Source organism: Pristiophorus japonicus, chromosome 9, assembly GCF_044704955.1.
Source record: "Pristiophorus japonicus isolate sPriJap1 chromosome 9, sPriJap1.hap1, whole genome shotgun sequence".
NCBI classification, from domain to species: Eukaryota; Metazoa; Chordata; class Chondrichthyes; family Pristiophoridae; genus Pristiophorus; species Pristiophorus japonicus.
The window spans coordinates 165,476,918-165,501,542 of record NC_091985.1 but is presented as its reverse complement, the minus strand read 5'-3'; the positions used below and the strand labels follow the sequence as shown (position 1 = coordinate 165,501,542).

General features: G+C 45.4%; 1 protein-coding gene across 1 annotated transcript in view; it reads right to left on the bottom strand.

The window, feature by feature from the left end:
- Positions 1-24,625, bottom strand: part of LOC139273962 (glycogen phosphorylase, brain form-like) — a 118,648-nt gene that overhangs the window by 76,013 nt on the left and 18,010 nt on the right. Inside the window, exons 2-5 of the mRNA XM_070891035.1 lie at positions 19,906-20,007; positions 14,590-14,668; positions 9,842-9,945; positions 233-364 (exon numbers count right to left, since the gene is read on the bottom strand). Of these exons, the coding sequence (XP_070747136.1) occupies positions 233-364; positions 9,842-9,945; positions 14,590-14,668; positions 19,906-20,007 (417 nt within the window). The remainder of the gene's footprint in view (positions 1-232; positions 365-9,841; positions 9,946-14,589; positions 14,669-19,905; positions 20,008-24,625) is intronic.

Here is a 24,625-nt window from a genome sequence, read left to right as displayed (position 1 = left end):
GGAAAGAGCAGGGGCCGTGGGACTAATTGGGCAGCTCTTTCAGAGAGCCAGCACAGGCACGGTGTGCTGTATGATTCTATGAGTAGTGTGGTGGAAATCTGAAACATTCTCCCCAAAAATGATGTAAAGGTTCGAGAGACAGAAGACTACGAGGCCGGCAGTGTCAGCCAGTTCCACAGAAATCGGCAGTTCCCTCACTGGTCCTGCACATTGTGGGTTAAGCGGTACGTACCTGAGTATCGACCCATCTGGCACCATCCTCTGTCTGCTGCACATGTCCATAGAAGTGAACAGGGAGCATGTATTCCGGCCGGGCCTTCTCCCAAGGGTTACCATAGCGCAGCCAATCATCAGCTTCTTCTATCTGCAAACAAACAAATGGAGCGTAAAGGCAAATTATAATCTCTTGCTAATTTTTTACATTTTTTTTTTAAAAAGGCCATTATTTTTTGATAGACAAAATGTATACAGAAATATAAAATGGGGCAAACAATTATCTTTCTGACTAAACCGATACAAGGGTACAAACGCGAGCCGGTTTAATAGGCATGTAATTCTCCCCAATTCTTGTCATACTACATGAGCAAGGGAGAATTACATGCCTATTATGTTCTTGATAAATGATTCTACATTTCAGGTCTTGATTAGCACCCGATCCACCACCTTAAACATTCACTCCCTTTCACCACTGGCGCACCGTAGTTGCAGTGTGTAATATTTACACGATGCACTGCAGCAACTCGCCAAGGATTCTTCGGTAGCACCTCCCAAACCCACAACCTCGACCACCTAGAAGGACAAGGGCAGCAGGCACAGGGAACACCATCATCTCCACGTTCCCCTCCAAGTTACACACCATCCTGACTTGGAAATATATCGCCGTTCCTTCATAGCCACTGGGTCAAAATCCTGGAACTTCCTCCATAACAGCACTGTGGGAGCACCTTCACCACACGGACTGCAGCGGTTCAAGAAGGCGACTCACCACCATCTTCTCAAGGGGCAATTTGGGATGGGTAATAAATGCTGGCCTTGCCAGTGATGCCCACATCCCAGGAATGAATAAAAAAAGGTCTCACCGGTCACATTTTGGGGACAGGAGGGAGACAGTCTACTCTCAGATGTTTGTAAATGTGCTGTGTAATTGGTTGCTTTGAGCATCAGCTGCAGCTGGGTTCAAGTCACACTCCAGAGACTGGAGCACAAAAATCTAGGCTGACACTCCAGTGCAGTACGGAGGGAGTGCTGCACTGTCAGAGGTGCTGTCTTTCAGGTGAGACATTAAACCAAGGCCCATCTCCCCTCTTGGGTGGGCGTAAAGGATTCCATGGCACTATTGAAGAGCTGGGCAGTTCTCCCCGGTGTCTTGATCAATATTTATTCCTCAACCAACATCACTGGTCATTATCACATTGCTGTTGGTGGGACCTAACTGCGTGGAAATTGGCTGCTGCGTTTGCTACAACAGTGACTACAATTTGGAAATACTTCACTGGCTGTAAAGCGATGTCCGGAGGTCATGAAAAGCACTATACAAAATGTAGATTCCTTTTTTTCTCTCTTTCTAGGTGTGTAAGAGCAGCTGTGAGCAACTCATGCTTGGATTTTTTTTTCTCCTGTGTGGAGAACCTTAATGTCTTCTGAAAACGGTGGGTGAGATGGGAAATCATCCTGCGGGAAGGGGGGTGTGGAATTCACTTCCAGGGTTAGTGGTTGAGGTAGTAACTATGTCAACATTTAAGATTAGATTGGATAGGTTGATGAAGGAAAAGGGGTTGAAGGGATATGGGAACAGGGTGGGCCAATGTGATTCGAACTAGTTGCTCACGTGGCAGGTAAACATCGACACGGAATGCTTTCGTGTTGTAACTTCTATTTCTTCCTATTTACTCAGTGACTCAAGCAAGCTGACATTCTAATGTGCGGTGAGTGTTTTGTGGTGGAGGAGTGGTGAGAGTTTGTGGAGGAGGTGCGGCGAATGAGGGTACGGGGCCCAGAAGAGCCGAGAGCCCAGGGGCAGCACGGGCCAGCCCACACTGCGATGTGTGCACGCACTAGGTCTGTGCAGCAGAGCAGGTCTCCAGTCATCCCGGTTAATCCTTGCCACTGGATAAAGGCCGAGCTCAGTTAAGCATGTGTGGTGGCTGATGTGCAACGGTCACCTCGCGTTTAAAAAAAAAAAAAAAAAAAATCCACGCACAGGCATCTTCCACCCTTCAGTTGGCGTTCAGGACAGGAACATCAGATTCTTCATTGAAACATCTGTGAACTCTCGTGGAAGCAAGTCATCCTCATTCGAGGGACCGCCAATGATGTTGATTCTAATGTCCATTTTCTTTCTGTTTGTTACTTTGCTCCGTACATAGAGCTGGACTTAGTGGAAGAGAAACATAGGTATAGATGGGACATAGAAACATAGAAAATAGGTGCAGGAGTAGGCCATTTGGCCCTTCGAGCCTGCACCACCATTCAATAAGATCGTGGCTAATCATCACCTCAGTACCCCTTTCCTGCTTTCTCTCCATACCCCTTGATCCCCTTAGCCATAAGGGCCATATCTAACTCCCTCTTGAATATATCCAACGAACTGGCATCAACAACTCGCTGCGGCAGAGAATTCCACAGGTTAACAACTCAGTGAAGAAGTTTCTCCTCATCTCTGTCGTAAATGGCTTACCCCTTATCCTTAGACTGTGTCCCCTGGTTCTGGACTTCCTGCAACATCGGGAACATTCTTCCTGCATCTAACCTGTCCAGTCCAGTCAGTATTTTATATGTTTCTATTAGATCCCCTCTCATTCTTCTAAACTCCAGTGAATACAGGCCCAGTCGATCCAGTCTCGCTTCATATGTCAGTCCTGTCATCCCGGGAATCAGTCTGGTGAATCTTCGCTGCACACCCTCAATAGCAAGAACGTCCTTCCTCAGATTAGGAGACCAAAACTGAACACACTATTTCAGGTGAGGCCTCACCAAGGCCTTGTACAACTGCAGTAAGACCTCCCCCTCCTCCTATGCTCAAATCCTCTCGCTATGAAGGCCAACATACCATTTGCTTTCTTTACTGCCTGCTGTACCTGCATGCCTACCTTCAATGACTGATGTACCATGACACCCAGGTCTCGTTGCACCTCCCCTTTTGCTAATCTGACGCCATTCAGATAATAGTCTGCCTTTGTGCTTTTGCCAAAGTGGATAACCTCACATTTATCCACATTATACTGCATCTGCCATGCATTTGCCCACTCACTTAACTTGTCCAAGTCACCCTGCAGCCTCTTAGCATCCTCCTCAGTTCACATCGCCACCCAGCTTAGTGTCATCCATAAATTTGGAGATATTACACTCAATTCCTTCATCTAAATCATTGATGTAAATTGTAAATAGCTGGGGTCCCAGCACTGAGCCCTGCGGCACCCCACGAGTCACTGCCTGCCATTCTGAAAAGGACCCGTTTATTCCCACTCTCTGCTTCCTGTCTGCCAACCAGTTCTCTATCCACATCAATGCATTACCACCCTACCATGTGCTTTAATTTTGCACACTAATCTCTTGTGTGGGACCTTGTCAAAAGCCTTTTGAAAGTCCAAATACACCACATCCACTGGTTCTCCCCTGTCCACTCTACTAGTTACATACTCAAAAAATTCCAGAAGATTTGTCAAGCATGATTTCCCTTTCATAAATCCATGCTGACTTGGACCGATCCTGTCACTACTTTCCAAATGCACTGTTATTTCATCCTTAATAATTGATTCCAACATTTTTCCCACCACTGATGTCAGGCTAATTCCCCGTTTTCTCTCTCTCTCCTTTCTTAAAAAGTGGTGTTACATTAGCAACCTCCAGTCCATAGAAACTGATCATCAATGCATCCACTATTTCTAGGGCCACTTCCTTAAGTACTCTGGGATGCAGACTATCAGGCCCTGGGGATTTATCAGCCTTCAATCCCATCAAGTTCCCTAACACAATTTCCTGACTAATAAGGATTTCCTTCAGTTCCTCCTTCGCCCTAGACCCTCTGTCCCCTAGTATTTCCAGAAGGTTATTTGTGTCTTCCTTCGTGAAGACAGAACCAAAGTATTTGTTCAATTGGTCTGCTATTTCTTTGTTCCCCATTATAAATTCACCTGATTCTGACTGCAAAGGACCTACGTTTGTCTTCACTAATCTTTTTCCCTTCACATATCTATAGAAGCTTTTGCAGTCTTATGTTCCCAGCAAGCTTCCTCTCATACTCTATTTTCCCCCTCCTAATTAAACCCTTTGTCCTCCTCTGCTGAATTCTAAATTTCTCCCAGTCCTCCAGTTTGCTGCTTTTTCTAGACAATTTATATGCCTCTTCCTTGGATTTAACACTATCCTTAATTTCCCTCGGCCACGGTTGAGCCACTTCCCCGTTTTATTTTTACTCCAGACCTGGATGTACAATTGTTGAAGTTCATCCAGGTGATCCTTAAATGTTTGCCATTGCCTAACCACCATCAACCCTTTAAGTATCATTCGCCAGTCTATTCTAGCCAATTCACATCTCATACCGTCGAAGTTACCTTTCCTTAAGTTCAGGACCCTAGTCTCTGAATTAACTGTGTCACTCTCCATCTTAATAAAGAATTCTACCATATTATGGTTACTCTTTCCCAAGGGGCCTAGCACAACAAGATTGCTAATTAGTCCTTTCTCATTACACATCACCCAGTCTAGGATGGCCAGCCCTCTAGTTGGTTCCTCGACATATTTGTCTAGAAAACCATCCCTAATACACTCCAGGAAATCCTCCTCTACTGTATTGCTACCAGTTTGGTTAGCCCAATCTATATGTAGATTAAAGTCACCCATGATAACTGCTGTACTTTTATTGCATGCATCCCTAATTTCTTGTTTGATGCTGTCCCCAACCTCACTGCTACTGTTTGGTGGTCTGTACACAACTCCCACTAGCATTTTCTGCCCTTTGGTATTCCGCAGCTCTACCCATACCGATTCCACATCATCCAAGTTAATGTCCTTCCTTACTATTGCGTTAATTTCCTCTTTAACCAGCAACGCTACCCCACCTCCTTTTCCTTTCTGTCTATCCTTCCTGAATGTTGAATACCCCTGGACATTGAGTTCCCAGTCTTGGTCACCCTGGAGCTATGTCTCCGTAATGCCAATTATATCATATCCGTTAATAGTTGCCTGCGCAGTTAATTCGTCCGCCTTATTACGAACACTCCTCACCGAGAGGCTGAGGGCTCATCCATGCAAGGATCTACTATGCTCGGAGGAACGACAGACATGATCTTTGCAGCACGACAACTGCAGGAAAAATGCAGGGAGCAGCGCCAGCTGTTATACATGGCCTTTTTCGATCTTACAAAGGCCTTTAACACTGTCGACCGTGAGGGCTTATGGAGCATCCTCCGTTTTGGATGCCCCCAAAAGCTTGTCAACATCCTTTGCCTGCTCCACAACGACATGCAGGCCGTGATCCTTACCGGCGGATCCATTAAAGACCCATTCCACATCCGGAACGGGGTCAAACAGGGCTGCGTCATCGCTCCAACCCTCTTCTCAATCTTCCTCGTTGCCATGCTCCACCTCACTGTCAACAAACTCCCCGCTGGAGTGGAACTAAATTACAGAACCAGTGGGAAGCTGTTTAACTGATGCCGCCTCCAGGCCAGGTCCAAGATCACCCTAACCTCTGTCGATGAGCTGCAGTACGCGGACGCCGCCTGCGTCTGCGCGCATTGAGGCTGAACTCCAGGATATAGTCGATGTATTCACCAAGGCATATGAAAGCATGGGCCTTACACTTAACATCCATAAGACAAAGGTCCTCCACCAGCCTGTCCTTATCGCACAGCACTGCCCCAGTCATCAAGATTCACGGCGCGGCACTCGACAACGTGGACCACTTCCCTTACCTCGAGAGGCTCGTCAAAAAAGGCAGACATTTATGCGGAGATTCAACATCGCCTTCAGTGCAGCCTTCGACCGTCTGAGGAAAAGAGTGTTCGAAGACCAGGCCCTCAAATCTATCACCAAGCTCATGGTCTACAGGGCTGTAGTAATACCCACCCTTCTGTATGGATCAGAGGCATGAACGATGTACAGAAGACACATCAAGTCACTGGAGATATATCATCAACGATGTCTCCATAAGATCCTGCAAATCTCCTGGGAGGACAGATGCACCAACATCAATGTCCCTGCCCAGGCCAACATCCCCAGCATTGAAGCACTAATCACAGTGGATCAGCTTTGCTGGGCTGGCCACATAGTTCGCATGCCAGACACGAGACTCCCAAAGCAAGTGCTCTACTCGGAACTCCTTCATGGCAAACGAGCCAAAGGTGGGCAGCGGAAACGTTACAAGGACACCCTCAAAGCCTCCCTGGTGAAGTGTGACATCACCACTGACACCTGGGAGACCCTGGCCGAAGACCGCCCTAAGGGGAGAAAGTGCATCTGGGAGGGAGTTGAGCTTCTCAAATCTCAACGCCGCGAGCGTGAAGATGTCAGGTGCAGGCAGCGGAAGGAGCATGTGGTAAATCAGTGCCATCCACCCCTTCCCCCGACGAATATCTGTCCCACCTGTGACATGGTCTGTAGCTCTCGTGTTGGACTGGTTCAGCCACCAAAGAACTCACTTCAGGAGTGGAAGCAAGTCTTCCTCGATTCCAAGGGACTGCCTATGATGATGCTGCTAGGAGAGGACTTGAAGTACGTTTGCGACTAGTGTACTGTACAAGCAATACTGTCACTAAGAAACCATTAGCTGATGGGACCCTAAATGAAGAGCATCCAGGTTACTAGCCCAATCATATATAGAATCATCATGCAGCACAGGAGGCCATTCGGCCCATCATGCCTGTGCCAACTCTTTGAAAGAGCGATCCAACTACTCCCTCTCCCTTGCTCTTTCCCCATAGCCATGCAAATTTTTCCTTTTCAAGTATATATCCAATTCCCTTTTTAATGATACTCTTGCATCTGCGTCCACCACCCTTTCAAGCAGTGCATTCCAGATTGATACATATGCTTATCACTATAATAAATCACATGTGGCCCATTTGCTGGAGTTAATCACCTTGTGACCTTTAGGTTTAATGTAGACTCCAAACATGAGCCCTGCAGGGGTAGCCTGCTTTATATAGGGAGGCAGCACGAGGTGCAGTAATGTGTGCCTCCCGGGCTTTCCCCATCTGTTGGCTGTTACATGTAATTACATGGTACAGAGCATGGCTGCAAATACATCACACAAATGATAACAACTCATTGCGCCAAAAACAAAACTAATCTTCCTCTGGTTCTTTTGCCAATTATATCCTTGGTAGTAATAATTACTTCCTTGGGAGGAGCCAGCGTAATTTGCCCTTCATTTACATAGAATTTGGTGCCAGTGAGTGCTAATGATGTCTTGGTTCCAATTTTTAAAAATATAAAAACAAGGACAGTCCCAGTGTTCTTAACACTGGTTGGTGCTATTGGGGGGTAAGCCTCTTGCCACTGTGGGGCATAAAAGGGTCTGTCTTGTAGTACCAGCGAGTCCTCAGCTTCAGCTGATAAGTCGTCTACATTATGTCTTTATTGTGTGATCAGTAAAAATTTGCAGAACCATGAGGAAAGGGCAGGGGAGTGAGACTAATCGGCTGGCCCTTTCAAAGAGCCAGCGCAGGCATGATGAGCCGAATGGCCTCTTTCCGTGCTGCATGATTCGATGACCATACAACAGGGCATGTTTGGATTTCTTAGCTTTCTGTGCAAGTATGATTGTTCTGAATAACGCAGGAACCACAGAGTGGCTGTTCCTTATGAATCAGAGGGAAATTTGGGCAAGTGTGATATCACTTTGAAGCAATAAATGTTTTATTGTAACAAAGTTGCATGATCAGCCATGATCATATTGAATGGCAGTGCAGGCTCGAAGGGCCAAATGGCCTACTCCTGCACCTACTTTCTATGTTTCTATGTAATCTCCTAGCATAAGTTACCATGAACAGACTGTTGCGCTTTGCACATTTAAAGCCTTTGGTAACCATTCATGCTAATCAAACTATGGGGGTACTTTTCATGTAGGTTTTTTAAAAAAAGTCAGCCAGGTATCAGTTTAGGAGAAACCGAGGTGTTTAAGGGTCTCCAATGTCACAACAGTAGAGTTTCTGTTTGCCTGCTGTGAAGTGTACACCCCTTCCCTGTGGAGCTCACCCTACCTACCCAAGTGCAGAGAGTTTACACAGAGATGTAGCACAGAAACAACATGCTGATAGGGTATGATGATGTAGGGTGGGAGGAGACTTGTGACCAGCATAGACCAGTTGGGCCGAATGGCCTGTTTCTCTGCTGTAAAATTCTATTTAATTCTGGAGGAGATCAAATGGACTGAAGGACATTCTTCATCCAAACCTGCCCGGTGGTCTAGACTGAAGAAAGTCATAGGAACATAGAAAGAGGAGCGGGCCATTCAGCCCCTCGAGCCTGTTCCACCAATTCAATGAGATCATGGCTGATCTGTATCTTAACTCCATCCACCTGCCTTGGCTCCATATCCTTTTATACCCTTGTCTAGCAAAAATCTATTGATCTCAGATTTTAAATTATTAATTGAGCTAACATCTACAGCCTTTTGTGGGAGAGAGTTCCACATTTCTACCACCCTTTGCATGAGGAAGTGTTTCCTAACTTCTCTCCTGAATGGCCTGGCTCTGATTTTAAGGTTAAATGCCCCCTTATCCTAGACTCCCCACCAGTGGAAAAAGCTTCTTTATTTACTCTATTCCTTTAAAAATCCTAAAAACCTCTATCAAACTATTCCTTAACTATCTATATTGCAAGAAATACAAGCCTGGTTTATGTAACATCTCAATCTTTTGTGTTCATACTCTATTTATTTGTTACAGATCACTGGATGGGCATTAGGACCCTGAGGGAGCTATTCACAGTTGCTGTACTCATGCTGGTTCATGCCGCTTTGGGGACACCATTTTGGGTTGTATAAAAGCACAAAGTTAAGTTACTTTTCTCCTGGCTCAGTTTGTCAGTTATTTATGCATACACAACAAATCTAACCATTGGAAACACGGTAACATTCCGGTTATTCTGTACTGCACTCCCTCCAGATACCATGTAAACAGGGCTGCACTCCCTCCAGATACCATGTAAACAGGGCTGCACTCCCTCCAGATACCGTGTAAACAGGGCTGCACTCCCTCCAGATACCGTGTAAACAGGGCTTTGCATACCTGGAGCAGAACTTCCACCCTTTACATTCCAGCCCGAACATTCCATTAGCCTTTTTGATTATTTTTTTGTACCGGACGACTACATTTTAATGATCTGTGTATGTGGACCCTTAAAATCTCTCTGGACCTCTGCTGTTCCTAGCTCTTCACCATTTAAATAATATTTGGATTTATCCTTTTATCGTCCAAAATGGATGACCTCACACTTGCCTGCATTGAAATTCATCTGCCCACTCATTTCATCTTTCAATGTCTCTTTGTAATTTTATGCTCCCGTCTACACTATTTACTATGCCACCAATCTTTGTGCCATCGGCAAACTTGGACATATGGCTCTCAGTGCATTATCCGAATCATGAATGAATATAGTGAATAGTTGAGGTCCATTATCTCTACTCTGTCTCCTGCTGCCTAACCAATCTCCTAACCAGGTTAATCATTTGCCTTCAATTCCATGAGCTTTAATTTTAGTTGTCTACAAGTCTGTCTGCAAGTTTGTTAGTTGGCAGGTAGCTACATGTGAAGGTATCCAACAGCAACGACGGCTGTTTTGCCTCTTTTCTTCGATAATGTATCATTAGGGAACTTAATCATTCCAGCACACTCACCTGCCAGCCATTCTGAATCTTCTGATTAAAAATACCAAATTCGTAGCGAATTCCATAGCCGTATGCTGCCAAACCCAGTGTGGCCAATGAATCAAGGAAACAGGCTAAAATCAAGAATAAATGTAATTAGCAAAAGTGACCACTTTTTTTTATTGGTACATGCATTGTTAAAGTATGAGGGGGTAGAGTTTCTGCTGGTTTTCCAGCGCAATTCGCCCAAAATCGGCCAAACCGGTATAAAAGATCGAGGAAGTTCAAGCACAAATTACACTAGCGCAAATCGAGTTTCTGCGATCTTTTGCGCTGGGTTAAAAAAAATCATGCTGAAAGCTGGCCCCACCCACAAAACTGGCCCAACCCCCAGATTGAATTGATCATCATGATGAGTTTCTGCTAATTGCGCCTGTTTGTGGGCTTTCGAGAAGCTCTTCAAATTAAGATTTTTTTTTAGGCACAAGGACACCATTAGGCATTATTAGCACAAGTAAATAGTTCAGGATAGTTTTTAAAAAGTCATTTCCAGTTATTTAAAAATCGGGTGATTCACACTCTTAAAAACGCTCATTTTTTTGCGATAAACCCATTTCCAGCTGCACTAATAAAACTACAACAGGTTACTACTCAAATACATCAAGGAATATTTTTTAATGCAAGAAAAAAAATAATAATTACGTTCTAAAACACTGCCCGATTGCTCTGGTTCATGGAAGATTGTGTGTTCTCCGATATGCAAATGAGTTTGAGCAGAAACTTGAACCATAACTTCACTTCAGAAAACGAACGCAATTTGTACCTGGATTGCTGACTGCACCCAAAGTGGAAACTCTACCCAGAGGTGTAGCTATGGCTCAGTGGGTAGCATTCCGGCATTTGAGTCAGAAGCTTATGGGTTGAAGTCCCACTCCACTGGAGCACAAAATCTAAGCTGACACTCCCAGTGCAGTACTGAGGGAGTGCTCCACTTTCAGATGAGACGTTAAACCAAGGCCATGTCTGTCCTCTCAGGTGGAAGTAAAAGATCTCATGACATCATTTCAAAGAAAAGCAGTTGATACCTCCCCAGGATCCTGCCCAATACAGTGTGATGTCCGAAATCCGGAAGCCTCGGGACCGAGGCATAGAAAATACGAGCAGTAGTAGGCCGTTCGGCCCCTCGAGTCTGCACCGCCATTCAATATGATCATGGCTGATCCTCTACCTCAACACCATATTTCCGCTTTTTCCTCATATTCCAGATATTTCCAGATTTTGGAACATCTTTGCCTGGGCTGAGGTAGGTGGGGTCGGGGGAGGGGGGGGGTTGAGCTGCCGAGCGCCAGTGCGGGATCGGGCCGCCGAGGCGGGGGAATCCGGATTTCGGAACATTCCGAATTTCAGAACACCAGGTTTTGGACACGCTCAACCTGTATTTATTGCTCAACCAGTGTCACTTAAAGAAAAAAAGATTATCTGGTCATTATCACACTGCCGTTTGTGGGAGCTTGCTGTGCGCAAATTGGCTGCTGTGCTTCCTTCATTACAACAGTGGCTACACTTCAAAAGTACTTCATTGGCTGTCAAGCACTTTGGGATGCCCTGACAATCATAGAATAGTACAGCACAGGAGGCCATTCGGCCCATCGAATCTGTGCCGTCTCTTTCGAAGAGCAATCCAGTTCGTCCTACTCCTCCACTCTCTCTCTATATCCCTGCAATTTTTTCTCCTATTCCCTTTTGAAGGCTATTATTGAATCTGTATCCACTGCCCCATCAGGCAGTGCATTCCAAATCCTAACCTCTTGTTTTTTCTCATGTCACCTCAGTTTCTTTTGCCAATCGTTAAATCTGTGCACTCATTATCGACTCTTCAGCCATTGGAAAAAGTTCCTCTTTATTTATTCTATCTAATTCCTTCATGATTTTGAACACCTCAATCAAATCTCCTCTTAGCCTGCTCTGCTCCAAGGAGAACAACCCCAGCTTATCCAGTCGATTCATGTAACTGTATTCCTTCAGCCCTTCTGGCAAAACTCTTCTGTACCCTCCCCAAAGCCTTCATGTCCTTCCCCAAGTGTGATGCCCAGAATTGGACACAATACTCTAAGCTAGGGCCAAACTAGTGTTGTATATAGGCATTACATAACCTCCTGGCTTCTGTACTCTATGCCTGTGTTTATAAAGCCCAGGATCCCACGAACTGCTTTGTTAACCTGTCCTGGGGGAGTGAAGGGTTATGGGGAGCGGGCAGGGAAGTGGAGCTGAGCCCCAAGATCAGATCAGCCATGATCTTATTAAGTGGCGAAGCAAGCTCGAGGGGCCAAATGGCCTACACCTGTTCCTATTTTTTATGTTCTTATGATCTGTCCCTGCAAAGATTCCTGCACAAACAACCCCCAGGTCGCTCTCTTCTTCCACTCCTTTTAAAATTGCACCATTTAGTGTGTATAGTCTCTCCTCATCCAGCAAAATATATCACCTCACACTTCTCTGCGTTGAATTTCATCTGTCATGAGTCTGCCCATTCCACCAGCCTGTCTATGTCTTCTTGAAGTCTATTACTACCTTCCTCACTGTCTACTATACTTTCAAGTTTTATGTCATCTGCAAATGTTGAAATTGTGCCCTGTACCCCCAAGTCCAAGTCATTAATATAGATCAGAAACAAGTGGACCTAGTACTGAACCTTGGGATATGCTTCTGTATACCTCCCTCCAGTCTGAAAAACAGCCAGTCACCAGTCATCTCTGCTTTCTGTCCCTTAGTCAATTCTATACCCAAGCTGCTAATGCCCCTTTTATCCCATGGGCTTCAATTTTGCTAACATGTCCAATATGTGGTACTTTATCAAACGTCTTTTGAAAGTTCATGTACACAACATCGTCTGCACTGCACTCATCCAGACTTTGTTATCTCATGAATAAAACTTAATCAAGTTAGTCAAACACTATTTGCCAACAAATCCGTGTTGGCTCTTCTATAACAGTCAACACTTGTCCAAGTGGCTGTTAATTTTCTCTAGGATTATTGTTTCTAAAAGCTTTCCCATCACCGACATTACACTAACTGCTCTGTAATTACCAAGTTTATCCTTCACCCCTTTTATGAACAAGGGTGTAACATGTGCAATCCTCCAGCACCACCCGTGTCCAAGGAGGATTGGAAGATCGTGGCCAGCACCTCCGCAATCTCTACCCTTACTTCCCTCAGCAACCTAGGATACATCCCATCCAGACCGGGAGACTTATCCACTTAAATCACTACCAGCCTTTCCAGTACCATCTCTTTATCTACTTTTATCTTGCCTAGTCCAGCAACCTCCTCGTTTACCAGAGATTGGCAAATTCCTCTTCCTTGGTAAACACCGATGCTAAGTACGCATTTAGTACCTCAGCCATGCCTTCTGACTCCAATAGGTCTCCATTTTGGCCCCTAATCGGCCCCACCATTCCTCTGACAACTCTTTTACTATTAATGCACCAATAGAAAACCTGAAGTTGTTAAAATATTTATGTAAATGCAAATATTTCTTATGTGTAGTGCATTAATATGACATTACTGCTGTACTGGTCAGGTCTAGGAAACAGAATAAAAATGAATAAATGTAATTAGCAAAAGTGCTAATGAATTACTTTCATAGTGAGATGCCACTTGGACAAAGTACAAGGGCAAGTACTTGGACGAGGCACCCAATCCCTGTGTAATAGTGAAATCCCACAAATGGCAAACAAATCAATCACTAGACAATCTGCTTGTGGTTGTGTTGATTGAGGGAAGATATTTACCAGGACACTGGGAGATCTCCCAGTGGTAGCATTCTCATCTCAGAGTCAGAAGGTTGTGGGTTCAAGTCCTACTCCAGGAATTTGAGTACAAAATCTAGGTTGCCATTCCAGTGCAGAACTGAGGGAGTGCTGCACTGCCGGAGGTACCATTTTTCAGATGAGACGTTCCGAGCTCCGTCTGCTCCCTCAGTTGGATGCAACAGGCCCCATGGCACTATTTCGAAGAAGAGCAGGGGAATTCTCCTAGTGCCCTGCTCCAATATTTATTCCTCAACCAACAACTAAAAACCCATCACATGATCTGGCAATTCATTTACTTGCGGGATCTTAGTGTGGAAATTGGCTGCCGCGTTTCTCTACATTACAACAGTGACCACACTTCAAAAGTACCTCATTGACTGTAAAGTGCTTTGGGATGGCTCGAGGTTGTGAAAGACACTACATAAATAAATCAATCATTTCTCTTTCTTTCTTTCAACAATTAATTGTATTCATTTGAATTGTCCTACAGCTTTCTGAATTAGGAAGGCTGCCCAGCATTCACAGACTGCAGGAATTGTCTGCTGCCAGGCTGTCTCTGAGCCACAGTTTGAAGGGATGTTGAAGAGGTCCATTTCAGAGCCAATGCAAGCTTACTGCGCATTTAAGCCACTCTTGTTTGCCCATGGGACCCACAGACTTATGCACGTTGTTAATAATTGGAGGGGGGGGGGGGGGGGGGGAGATGGGTGGGGGGGCACATTGCCGACAAGCCACCCAATCCCAGATTTCCCAGTGAGTCATAGTATTAAAGCAATCTCCATGTTGGGTTTCAACACAGCTCCAAGAAGTCTACCTACCACAAAAGTGAGAGGAAAGGGGAGGAAGGAACAGAATCCAAATAAAGACATCTGCCCTAAACTCGGTTCTAAAATATTTTGCTGTGTGCACGCGCAAAGAAGGGATGGAAATAGATCTTACTCTTTCAAAAATGAGAATTTTGATTACCTGCCAGTCGACCAAGACCTCCATTGCCAAGTCCAGCGTCTTCTTCGATTTCTTCCAGTTCTTCAATGTCTAAACCCAGCTAGAAGTTGGGGTGGGGGAGGAATAAAAGTTTCACCCATCAATGATTTGATATTTAATCTTTGATACAAACAAGCTCCTCTTTTTTCTGTTCACCTTGAGTTACAATAGCCTCTCTTTGACCCAATTTGTACAAAATCACTGCGTAGTGACAATTTTGCTGCTTTGGCTCACAAGATGATACTGTGCATTTTGCTATTCCCCCTCCCTATTCATCGAATCTTACAGCACAGAAGAAAAGCGGTGTCATCTCTTCGATGGGAAGATTTAACAGAGGTGCTTAAAGTTCTGAGTGGTTTTGATGGAGTAGATAGGGACAAACTGTTTTCGCTGGCGGGAGGGTCAGTAACCAGAGGACACTGATTTAAGATCATTAGCAAAAGAACCAAGGGGAAGATGAGAATTATATTTTTGTTTTTACGCAGCGAGGTGCTATGATCTGAAATGCGCTGCTTGAAAGGACGTTGGAAGCAGCTTCAATAGCAACTTTCAAAAAGGAAATGATGATCATCATAGGCAGTCTTTTGTATCAAGGATGACTTGCTTCCACGCCAAAGAGATGAGTTCACAGGTGTTTCAATGAAGGACCTAATATTCCAGGTCCCGAACTACATGTTGAAGGGTGGAAGATGCCTGTGCGTGGATTTTTAAACATGTGGTGGCCGTTGCACACCAGCCACCACACGGGCTTGACAGAGCGAGGTCTTGGTCCAGTGGCAAGGATTAGCCAAGGGAAATGGATATATGTTTGAAAAGGAGAAATGTGCAGGGCTATGGGGAAAGTGCAAGAGAGTGGGACTAATTGGAGAGCTCTTTCAAAGAGCTGGCACAGGCACGATGGGCCAAATGGCCTCCTTCTGTGATGCAAGATTCGATGATTCTATTGAAGGTGCAGTGTTGGAGGAGAAGACAGTGCAGTCTTTTTGTCCCATTAGCTAGAATGATGCCGCTTGGCTGATGAAACTGTGTGCTGAATCTCAATATTCTGGATGTTGAATAAATCAATAGAACCTCCCAAGTACTGACCATATGGTGCAGCAATAAAATCCCCTTTAGATTGAAGTGGTGTGTTCATTGCTGCCAGGAAATTGTGCTCTCCAAGTAAATATTGAAGAACACCAGAAGCAATAACACTGCAGGCTCTAATGAATTGTAGGACTGAACGACGAGTGCTGTCTGTGTGACTGGGGATCGCATTAATTTGCCATGCCATTTATTGGTTCAGTGTGCTTCAAAATTAAATTTTTGTAGCACTACGGTTAAATCAACCTTCGGTGTCGGTGCACTCTCCAACACAATTTAAAGTGAAATTGTGAAATAATTTTATTAAGTCATTAGCAGCAATATATACTTAAAAGCAGAACAAAAAATGCAGCCCCGATTTAAACCTAACCCGCCCAGTGGGAACAGAGTGGCTGGCCTCCCATTTTCCACCCTCTATAAATGTAAGCTTATCCAAAGCTCTGCTGCCCGTATTCCAAGTCCCCTTCACCCCTGTGCTTGCTGACCTACATTGGCTCCTGGTCCAGTTACACCTCGATTTTAAGATTCTCACCTTCCTGTTCAAAGCCCTCCAAGGCCTCGTTCCTCCCCATCTCCAACATCCTTGAGCTCTTCAACCCTCCGAGAACCCAGAGTTCCTCTGACGATGGCCATTTGTGCATTCCCCACTTCCTTCGCTCCCCCATTGGTGGCCATCTTCAGCTGTCTGGGCCCCAAGTTCTGGAATTCCCTCCTTAACCCTCTCTGCATCTATACCTACGTCTTCTCCTTTAGGACACTTCTTAAACCTACCTATTGACCAAACATTTGAGTTACCTATCGTAATACATCCTTTCTTGGTTCGGTGTCAATTTTTGCCTGATTTAAACTCCTGTGAATTGGCTTGGGATGTTTCACTATGTTAAATGCACTGTTTAAATGCAAGTTTTATTGTTAATGGAGAAGGCATCCCAGTCACTTCACAGCAGAAAAACGGACACTGAGCGGTAGTAGCCAAGTTAAAATCGAAGACCAGTAGTATAATGGGGGCAAAGTAATAAGTTTTCAGGATGTTTTTAAAAATGATGAAGAAAGTAACAATGGAGGAATGGTTCAGAAAGGGAGTCCCAGAGAGTCATAGAAACATAGAAAATAGGTGCAGGAGCAGGCCATTCAGCCCTTCTAGCCTGCACCGCCATTCAATGAGTTCATGGCTGAACATGAAACTTCAGTACCCCCTTCCTGCTATTGGCTGAAAGCTTTGCTACCAATGGTGGCTCACCCGAGGGAGGGGGATATGGAGGTGGAGAGGGGGCTTAGGACAAAAGTTAGGGCAGTGGATGGTAGGATGCAGACATGTAAACTGAAGATGAGAATTTCAAAATCAATGTATTGGGAGCAGGGAGCATAAGTGAGCTGGACTTAGTGTGGGGCACCAGATTGAGGGCAAGAGTTTCAAACCAGTCGGAATTTTTGTCTTGGGTGGACATTGAGGGGGGCTTTGGAGAAGTGAAGTCAGGAGGTCAAAAGCCTGAATGAGAACTTCGGCTGCGAAGTAAGGGCAGAAGCAAGCAATGCTGCAGAGATTAAATTCAGTGGTCTCTGTGATATATGGGGTTTGAAACTCAGCTTAAGAGCTGAATGGAAGAGAGCAGGGATCGAGAGAGAGAGAGAAAGATAATGAGAAGATACACAATTTGGTGGGGGAGGAAGTGTTGGGAAGAAAGAACAACGTGTATTTATATAGCGCCTTTAAGGTAGTGAAATGTCCCAAGGCGCTTCACAGGAGTATTATGAGATAAAAAAATTGACAGAGTGCCGCGTAAGTAGAAATTAGGGCAGGTGACCAAATGCTTGGTCAAACAGGTAGGTTTTAAGGAGTATCTTGAAGGAGGAAAGAGGGGTAGAGAAGCGGAGAGGTTTAAGCAGGGAGTTCCAGAGCTTGGTATCTCGGCAACAGAAGGCACGGCTACCAATGGTTGAGCGATTATAATCAGGGATGCTCAAGAGGGCAGAATTAGAGGAGCGCAGACATCTCGGAGGGGTTGTGGGGCTGGAGGAGGTTACAGAGATAGGAAGGGGTGAGGCCAGGGAGGGATTTGAAAATAAGGATGAGAATTTTGAAATCGAGCATTGCTTAACCTGGAGCCAATGTAGGTCAGCGAGCACAGGGGTGATGGGGGAGCGAGACTTGATGTGAGCTAGGACACGGGGCAGCCGAGTTTTGGGTCACCTCTAGTTTACGTAGGGTAGAATGTGGGTGGCCAGCCAGGAGTGCGTTGGAATAGTCAAGTCTAGAGGCAACAAAGGTATGGATGAGGGCTTCAGCAGCTGATGAGCCGAGGCAAGAGTGGAGACGGGTGATGTTACGGAGGTGAAAATAGATGCTCTTCGCTATGTTGCGGATATGTGGTCGAAAGTTAATTTCAGGGTCAAATGTGACACCAAGATTGCGAACAGTCTGGTTCAACCTCAAGACAGGAGTTGGGGAGAGGGATGGAGTCGGGGACCGAAAACAATGGCTTTGGTCTTCCCAATATTCAATTGGAGAAAATTTCTGCTCATCCAGAACTGGATGTCGGACAAGCAGTCTGACAATTTGTAGACCGTGGAAGGGTCGAGAGAAGTGGTAGTGTGGTAGAGCTAGGTGTCATCAGCGTACATGTGGAAACTCATTTTCAACATAATTCAAGTGATCAAACAAAGGACGCAATGTTCTTTGTTTATTCCTTTACAGGATGTGGGCACCACTGGCAAGGCCAGCATTTACTGCCCATCCCTAATTGCCCTCGAGAAGGTGTGGTGAGCCCCTTTCTTGAAACACTGCAGTCTGTGTGTTGAAGGTACTCCCACAGTGCTGTTAGGTGGAGAGTTCTAGGATTTTGACCTAGTGACAATAAAGGAACAATTATATATTTCCAAGTCAGGATAATGTGTGATGTAGGGGAACGTGGAGGTGGTGGTGTTCCTATGTGTCTGCTGCCCTGGTTCTTCTAGGTGGTAAGAGGTTGCGAGCTTGCGAGATGCTGTCGAAGAAGCCTTGACGAGTTGCTGCAGTGCATCTTGTAGATGGTACACAGTGCGCCAGTGGTGGAGGGAGTGAATGTTTAAGATGGAGGATGGGCTGATGATCAAGCGAGCTGCATTGTCCTGGATGGTGTCGGGCTTCGAGTATTGTTGGAGCTGCATTTGTCCAGACAATGAGAGTGTATTCCATCAAACTCCTGACTTTGTAGGGGGTGGAAAGGCTTTGGGAAGTTAGGAGGTGAATCACTCGGCACAGAATATCCTGCCTCTGACCTGTTTTTGTAGCCACAGTATGTGTGTGGCTGGCCCAGTTAAGTTACTTGTCAATGGTGACCCCCAGGATGTTGATTTGATGATGGTATTGCCATTGAATGTCAAGCAGAGGTGGTTACACTTTCTCTCATTGGAGATAGTCATTGCCTGGCATTTGTGTGGCACAAATGTTACTTTCCACTTGTCAGCTTTGGCCTGGATGTTGTCCAGGTCTTGTTGCATGCGGGCATAGACTGCTTCATTATCTGAGGATTGCGAATGGAACGGAACACTGTGCAGTCATCAGTGAACATCCCCACTTCTGACCTTATGATGGAGGGAAGGTCATTGATGAAGCAGCTGAAGGTGACTTGGCCTAGGACACTGCCCTGAGGAACTTCTACATGGATGTCCTAGGGCTAAGATGATTGGTCTCCAACAACCACAATCTTTGTGCTAGGTATGACTCAAGCCAGTGGAGAGTTTTCCCTGATTCTCATTGACTTCAATTTTACTAGGGCTCCTTGATCTACTCTGTCAATTGCTGCCTTGGTGCCGAGGGCAATCACTCTCCCCTCACCTCTGGAATTGTACCTGCCTTCCCTCACAAACCAATATAGTCAAAGACAGAATAGGTTCATTTTAAAATAAACAGTGGGGGGGGGGGGCGGGATTTTATTCCACTTTACGGTTGGTCAGATTGAATGCATGTAGTATTCATAAGATCCTAGCCTAAGCAGTAGAACTAAAACAGTATGACAATAAAGTGGAGCAACATTGTGAAAAAGCACCATTACCCTTCACTATATAATCCAAAGGTAGCTCAAATGTTCAAGCTAACCAAGAATAGGCTCTTATAATTATTACACATTTGTAGTTCATTGCCAATCATGCCTATGCATCAAATTACTGAGTGTGAACTACATAATATAATACTCCAGTCCAGCCATTTGCACTCACTGTTGTCAGGCACCATACCTGATAGATGGCCTCATCGCTGGCATTCTCCAGTCCCAGGTTCACCATAGTGTTCTGCAGGGTCCGACCCATGTAGAACTCCAGAGACAGGTAGTAAATACGCTGCAACACAGCAGAAAACAGTTCATCACAACAGGGAAGGAAGAAGAAATAATTGCATTTAGATCGTACCTTTCATAACTTCAGGGTGTCCCAAAGTGCTTTACATAGAAACATAGAAAATAGGTGCAGGAGTAGGCCATTTGGCTCTTCAAGCCTGCACCACCATTCAATAAGATCATGGCTGATCATTCACCTCAGTACCCCTTTCCTGCTTTCTCTCCATACCCCTTGTTCACTTTAACCGTAAGGACCACATCGAACTCCCTTTTGAATATATCTAACGAACTGGCCTCAACAACTTTGTGGTAGAGAATTCCACAGGTTCACAATTCTCTGAGTGAAGAAGTTTCTCCTCATCTCAGTCCTAAATGGCTTACTCCTTATCCGTAGACGGTGACCCTTAGTTCTGGACTTCCCCAATATCGGGAACATTCTTCCTGCATCTAACCTGTCCAACCCTGTCAGAATTTTACAGTGAATGAAGTTCTTTTGAAGTGTAGTCACTGTTGTAATTCCAATTTGTGCACAGAAAGGTCCCACAAATAGCAATGAGATAATGACTAGATAATCTGTTTTAGTGATGTAGATTGAGGTTTTAAAGGATACCTCTAGCAGAATTGTGGCTTAATGAAATTCATTTTGGGAACATTTAATGGCACAGGCACGACGCACCGAAAGACACTCAGCATGAGGTACGGTAACGTTGTGATTATATTCCTGTAATCCGGAGACCAGGACTAATAATCTAGAGCACGCAAGTTCAAATCCCACCTGGGGCAGTTTGAGAAAATAAAAATTGGTAGCAGTAAGAGTGACCATAAAGCTGTTGGATTGTTCACGGATGTCCTTTAGTTTTAGGAACGGAAACCTGCTGTCCTGGCCTATATCAGATCCAGTCCTACACCAAAATTGCTCACTCGTAACTGCCCTCTAGCCTAGCAAGCCACTCAGTTATGCCAAAACACTTCAAGACCCACCATCACCTTCGCGGGCAATAAATGCTACACTTGCCAGAGATGCTCACATTGAAACATACGGCACAGAAGGGAATCTTTCGGCCCATCGTGCCTGTGCCAACTCTTTGAAACAGCTATCCAATTAGTCCACTCCCCTGGCTCTTTCCCCATAGCCCTGCAAATGTTCCCTTTTTAAGTATATGTCCACTTCGTTTTTGAAATTTATTAGATCTGCTCCCACCACCTTTCAGGCAGTGCATTGTGTAAAAAAAAATTCTCATCTCCACTTGGATTTTTTGCCAATTATCTTAAATCTGTTTCCTCTGGTTACCGACCCTCCTGCCAGTAGAAGCAGTTTCTCCCTATTTACTCTATCCAAACCACCCCTTAAAATCTCCCCTTAATCATCTTTGCTTGAAGGAGAACAACCCCAGCTTCTCCAGTCTCTCCACAAAACTGAATTCCCTCATTCCAGAGACCATTCTGGTAAATCTCCTCATCCTCTCCAAGACCTTGACATCCTTTCTAAAGTGTGGTGCCCAGGATTGGACACAGTACTCGAGCAGAGGTCATAGAAACATAGAAAATAGGTGCAGGAGTAGGCCATTCGGCCCTTCGAGCCTGCACCGCCATTCAATATGATCATAGCTGATCAGGCAACCTCAGTACCCCATTCCTGCTTTCTCTTCATACCCACTGAACCCTTTAGCCGTAAGGGTCACATCTAACTCCCTTTTGAATATGTCCAACGAACTGGACTCAAACAACTTTCTAAACAGTGATTTAGAAAAGGTTTACCAACACTTCCTTGTTTTTGAACTCTGCATCTATTTATAACAGCAGGATCCCACAGGCAGTCCCTCGGGATCGAGGAAGACTTGCTTCCACTCTTAGCATGAGTTCTTAGGTGGCTGTACAGTCCAATATGAGAGCCACAGTTTCTGTCACAGGTGGGACAGATAGTCGTTGAGGGAAGGGGTGGGTGGGACTGGTTTGCCGCACGCTCCTTCCGCTGCCTGCGTTGATTTCTGCATGCTCTCGGCGACGATACTCAAGGAGCTCAGCGCCCTCCCGGATGCACTTCCTCCACTTAGGCAGTCTATGGCCAGGGACTCCCAGGTGTCAGTGGGGATGTCGCATTTTCTCAGGGAGGCTTTGAGGATGTCCTTGTAATGTTTCCTCTGCCCACCCTTGGCTCGTTTGCCGTGGACGAGTTCAGAGTAGAGCGCTTGCTTTGGGAGTCTCGTGTCTGGCATGCAAACTATGTGGTCTGCCCAGCGGAGCTGATCAAGTGTGGTCAGTGCTTCAATGCTGGGGACGTTGGACTGGACGAGGACGCTAATGTTTGTGCGTCTGTCCTCCCAGGGGATTTGCAGGATCTTGCGGAGACATAGTTGGTGGTATTTCTCCAGTGACTTGAGGTGTCTAATGTACATGGTCCATGTCTCTGAGCCATACAGGAGGGCAGGTATTACTACGGCCCTGTAGACCACTCAGTATCTACCCTGTCAAGCCCTGTAAGAATTGTATACGCTTCAATTAGATCATCTCTCATTCTTCTAAACTTCAGACAGTTTATAGGCCCAATCTACTCTATCTATCCTCATAGGACAACCTTCTTATCCCCAGGATCTACCTAGTTGGGGTACTGTCGTCAGTCCTTTGCTGTTGCAGACACTGTTTCCCAGATCGTCACAGCTCAACTACATCTTTGTTTGGGGAGAAAAGAGTTTTAATGATATTTTGTCAATAAACTGGCCTGTTTAGAGGGCACTTTTCTCAGTTGCTTCACAAGGGATTGGTTCGCCCAGTTCAATTATGCTTCCTGTACACAGAAAAAGCATAGTTAGCATTTAAACTAACCAGCTAACCTCCTAAAAACAGTCACTTCATTATGTCCTTTGTTAACAACTGCCAACCGTCTCAATTACCTTACTTATGTTTAGACCAAAAGCATTCTCTTTTGGTCATGTGATTGTCACAGTAACCCAACAGGAAATGTTGCTTGATTCTTCAGTAACAAACCAGTATATCAATTTTTAAATTCTCATCTTCCGGTTTTCAAATCCCTCCATAGCCTCACTCCTCCCGATCTCTGTAACCTCCTCCAGCCCTCAGATATCTGCGCTGCTCCAATTCTGGCCTCTTGACCATCCCCGATTTTAAATCGCTCCATCATTGGTTGCCATGCCTTCCGCTGCCGAAGCCCTAAGCTCTGAAATTCCCTCTGTAAACATCGACACCTCTCTACCTCCTTTAAGACGTTCTTTAAAACTGACAGCATCTGACCAACTAGTTTATGATGTGGTTCGGTGTCAAATATTGTCTGATTATGCTCCTGTGAAGTGCCTTGGGGCATTTTACTACATTAAATATGCTGTATAAATCCAAGTTGTTTCTTATTCATTACTTCCGTAACTTGAGTATCCTCGTCTGTTTTGTATTGCATTCAAATTGCTGCAGATCATGGGCAGTGTTCATTTAATTTTGGGCGGGTTGATTGGTTGGAGGAGGGAGTGGAAGGCGGCGAAGGGTCAGTTACAACTCCAGTCTGTGGTTCACAGCGGGTAATGGAAAGTGCATACTGTAGTGCATCTTATGACAAACCCTGATGGCCTGTGATGGAGATAATGACTGCAAATGTCTGATCCCTGGTAATATGATGGAGTGGGGTCAGGGAAAGGAGAAATGGATTTTTAAGCATCTAATCCCTGACATTTGGCAAAAATGATGTGAGATGAGAGAGAGGGTGGGAGGGAATTGAAGTGTCCCATCCCCTGCATCGGGAAGTAATCGGAGGTCAGCTATTTTTCATTCAATCCCTTGTGGCGCACAGTGGTATAGACCAGAGATAGGGTATAGGGCAAGGTGCTTGACAGTTTTGGAGAGTGGGTGGGGAGGTGAAGAAACAGGTCAGTCACACACACTCAACTCCCTGGTGTCCAGTAGTGTTTCAGATTGAAACGTTTGCAACCATCTTCAGCCAGAAGTGCCGAATGGATGATCAATATCGGCCTCCTTCACCATCAGAAGCCAGTCTTCAGCTAATTCGATTCATGCCACGTGGTGTCAAGAAACGGCTGAGCGCACTGTATACTGCAAACATCCAGGCTGAGGTGCTGAAGACTTGTGCTCCAGAACTAGCCGCGCCTCTAGTCAAGCTGTTCCACTACAGCTACAACACTGGCACCTATCCGACAATGTGGAAAACTACCCAGGTATGTTCCATCCACAAAAAGCAGGACAACTCCAATCCGGTCAATTACCGCACCATCAGTTTACTCTCAATCATCAGTAAAGTGATGGAAGGTGTCGTCGACAATGCTATCACGCAACACTCACCAATAACCTGCTCAATGATGCGCAGTTTGGGCTCAGCCCTCATTACAGCCTTGGTCCAAACATGGACAAAAGAGCTGAATTCCAGAGGTAAGGCGAGATTGACTGCCCTTGACATCAAGGCAGCATTTGACTGAGTGTGGCATCAAGAAGCCCTAATAAAGTTGAAGTCAATGGGAATCTGGGGGAAAACTCTCCACTGGCTGGAGTCATACCTCGCACAAAGGAAGATGGTTCTGGTTGTTGGAGGCCAACCATCTCAGTCCCAGGACATCGCTGCAGCTGTTCCTCAGGGCAGAGTCCCAGGCCCAACCATCTTCAAC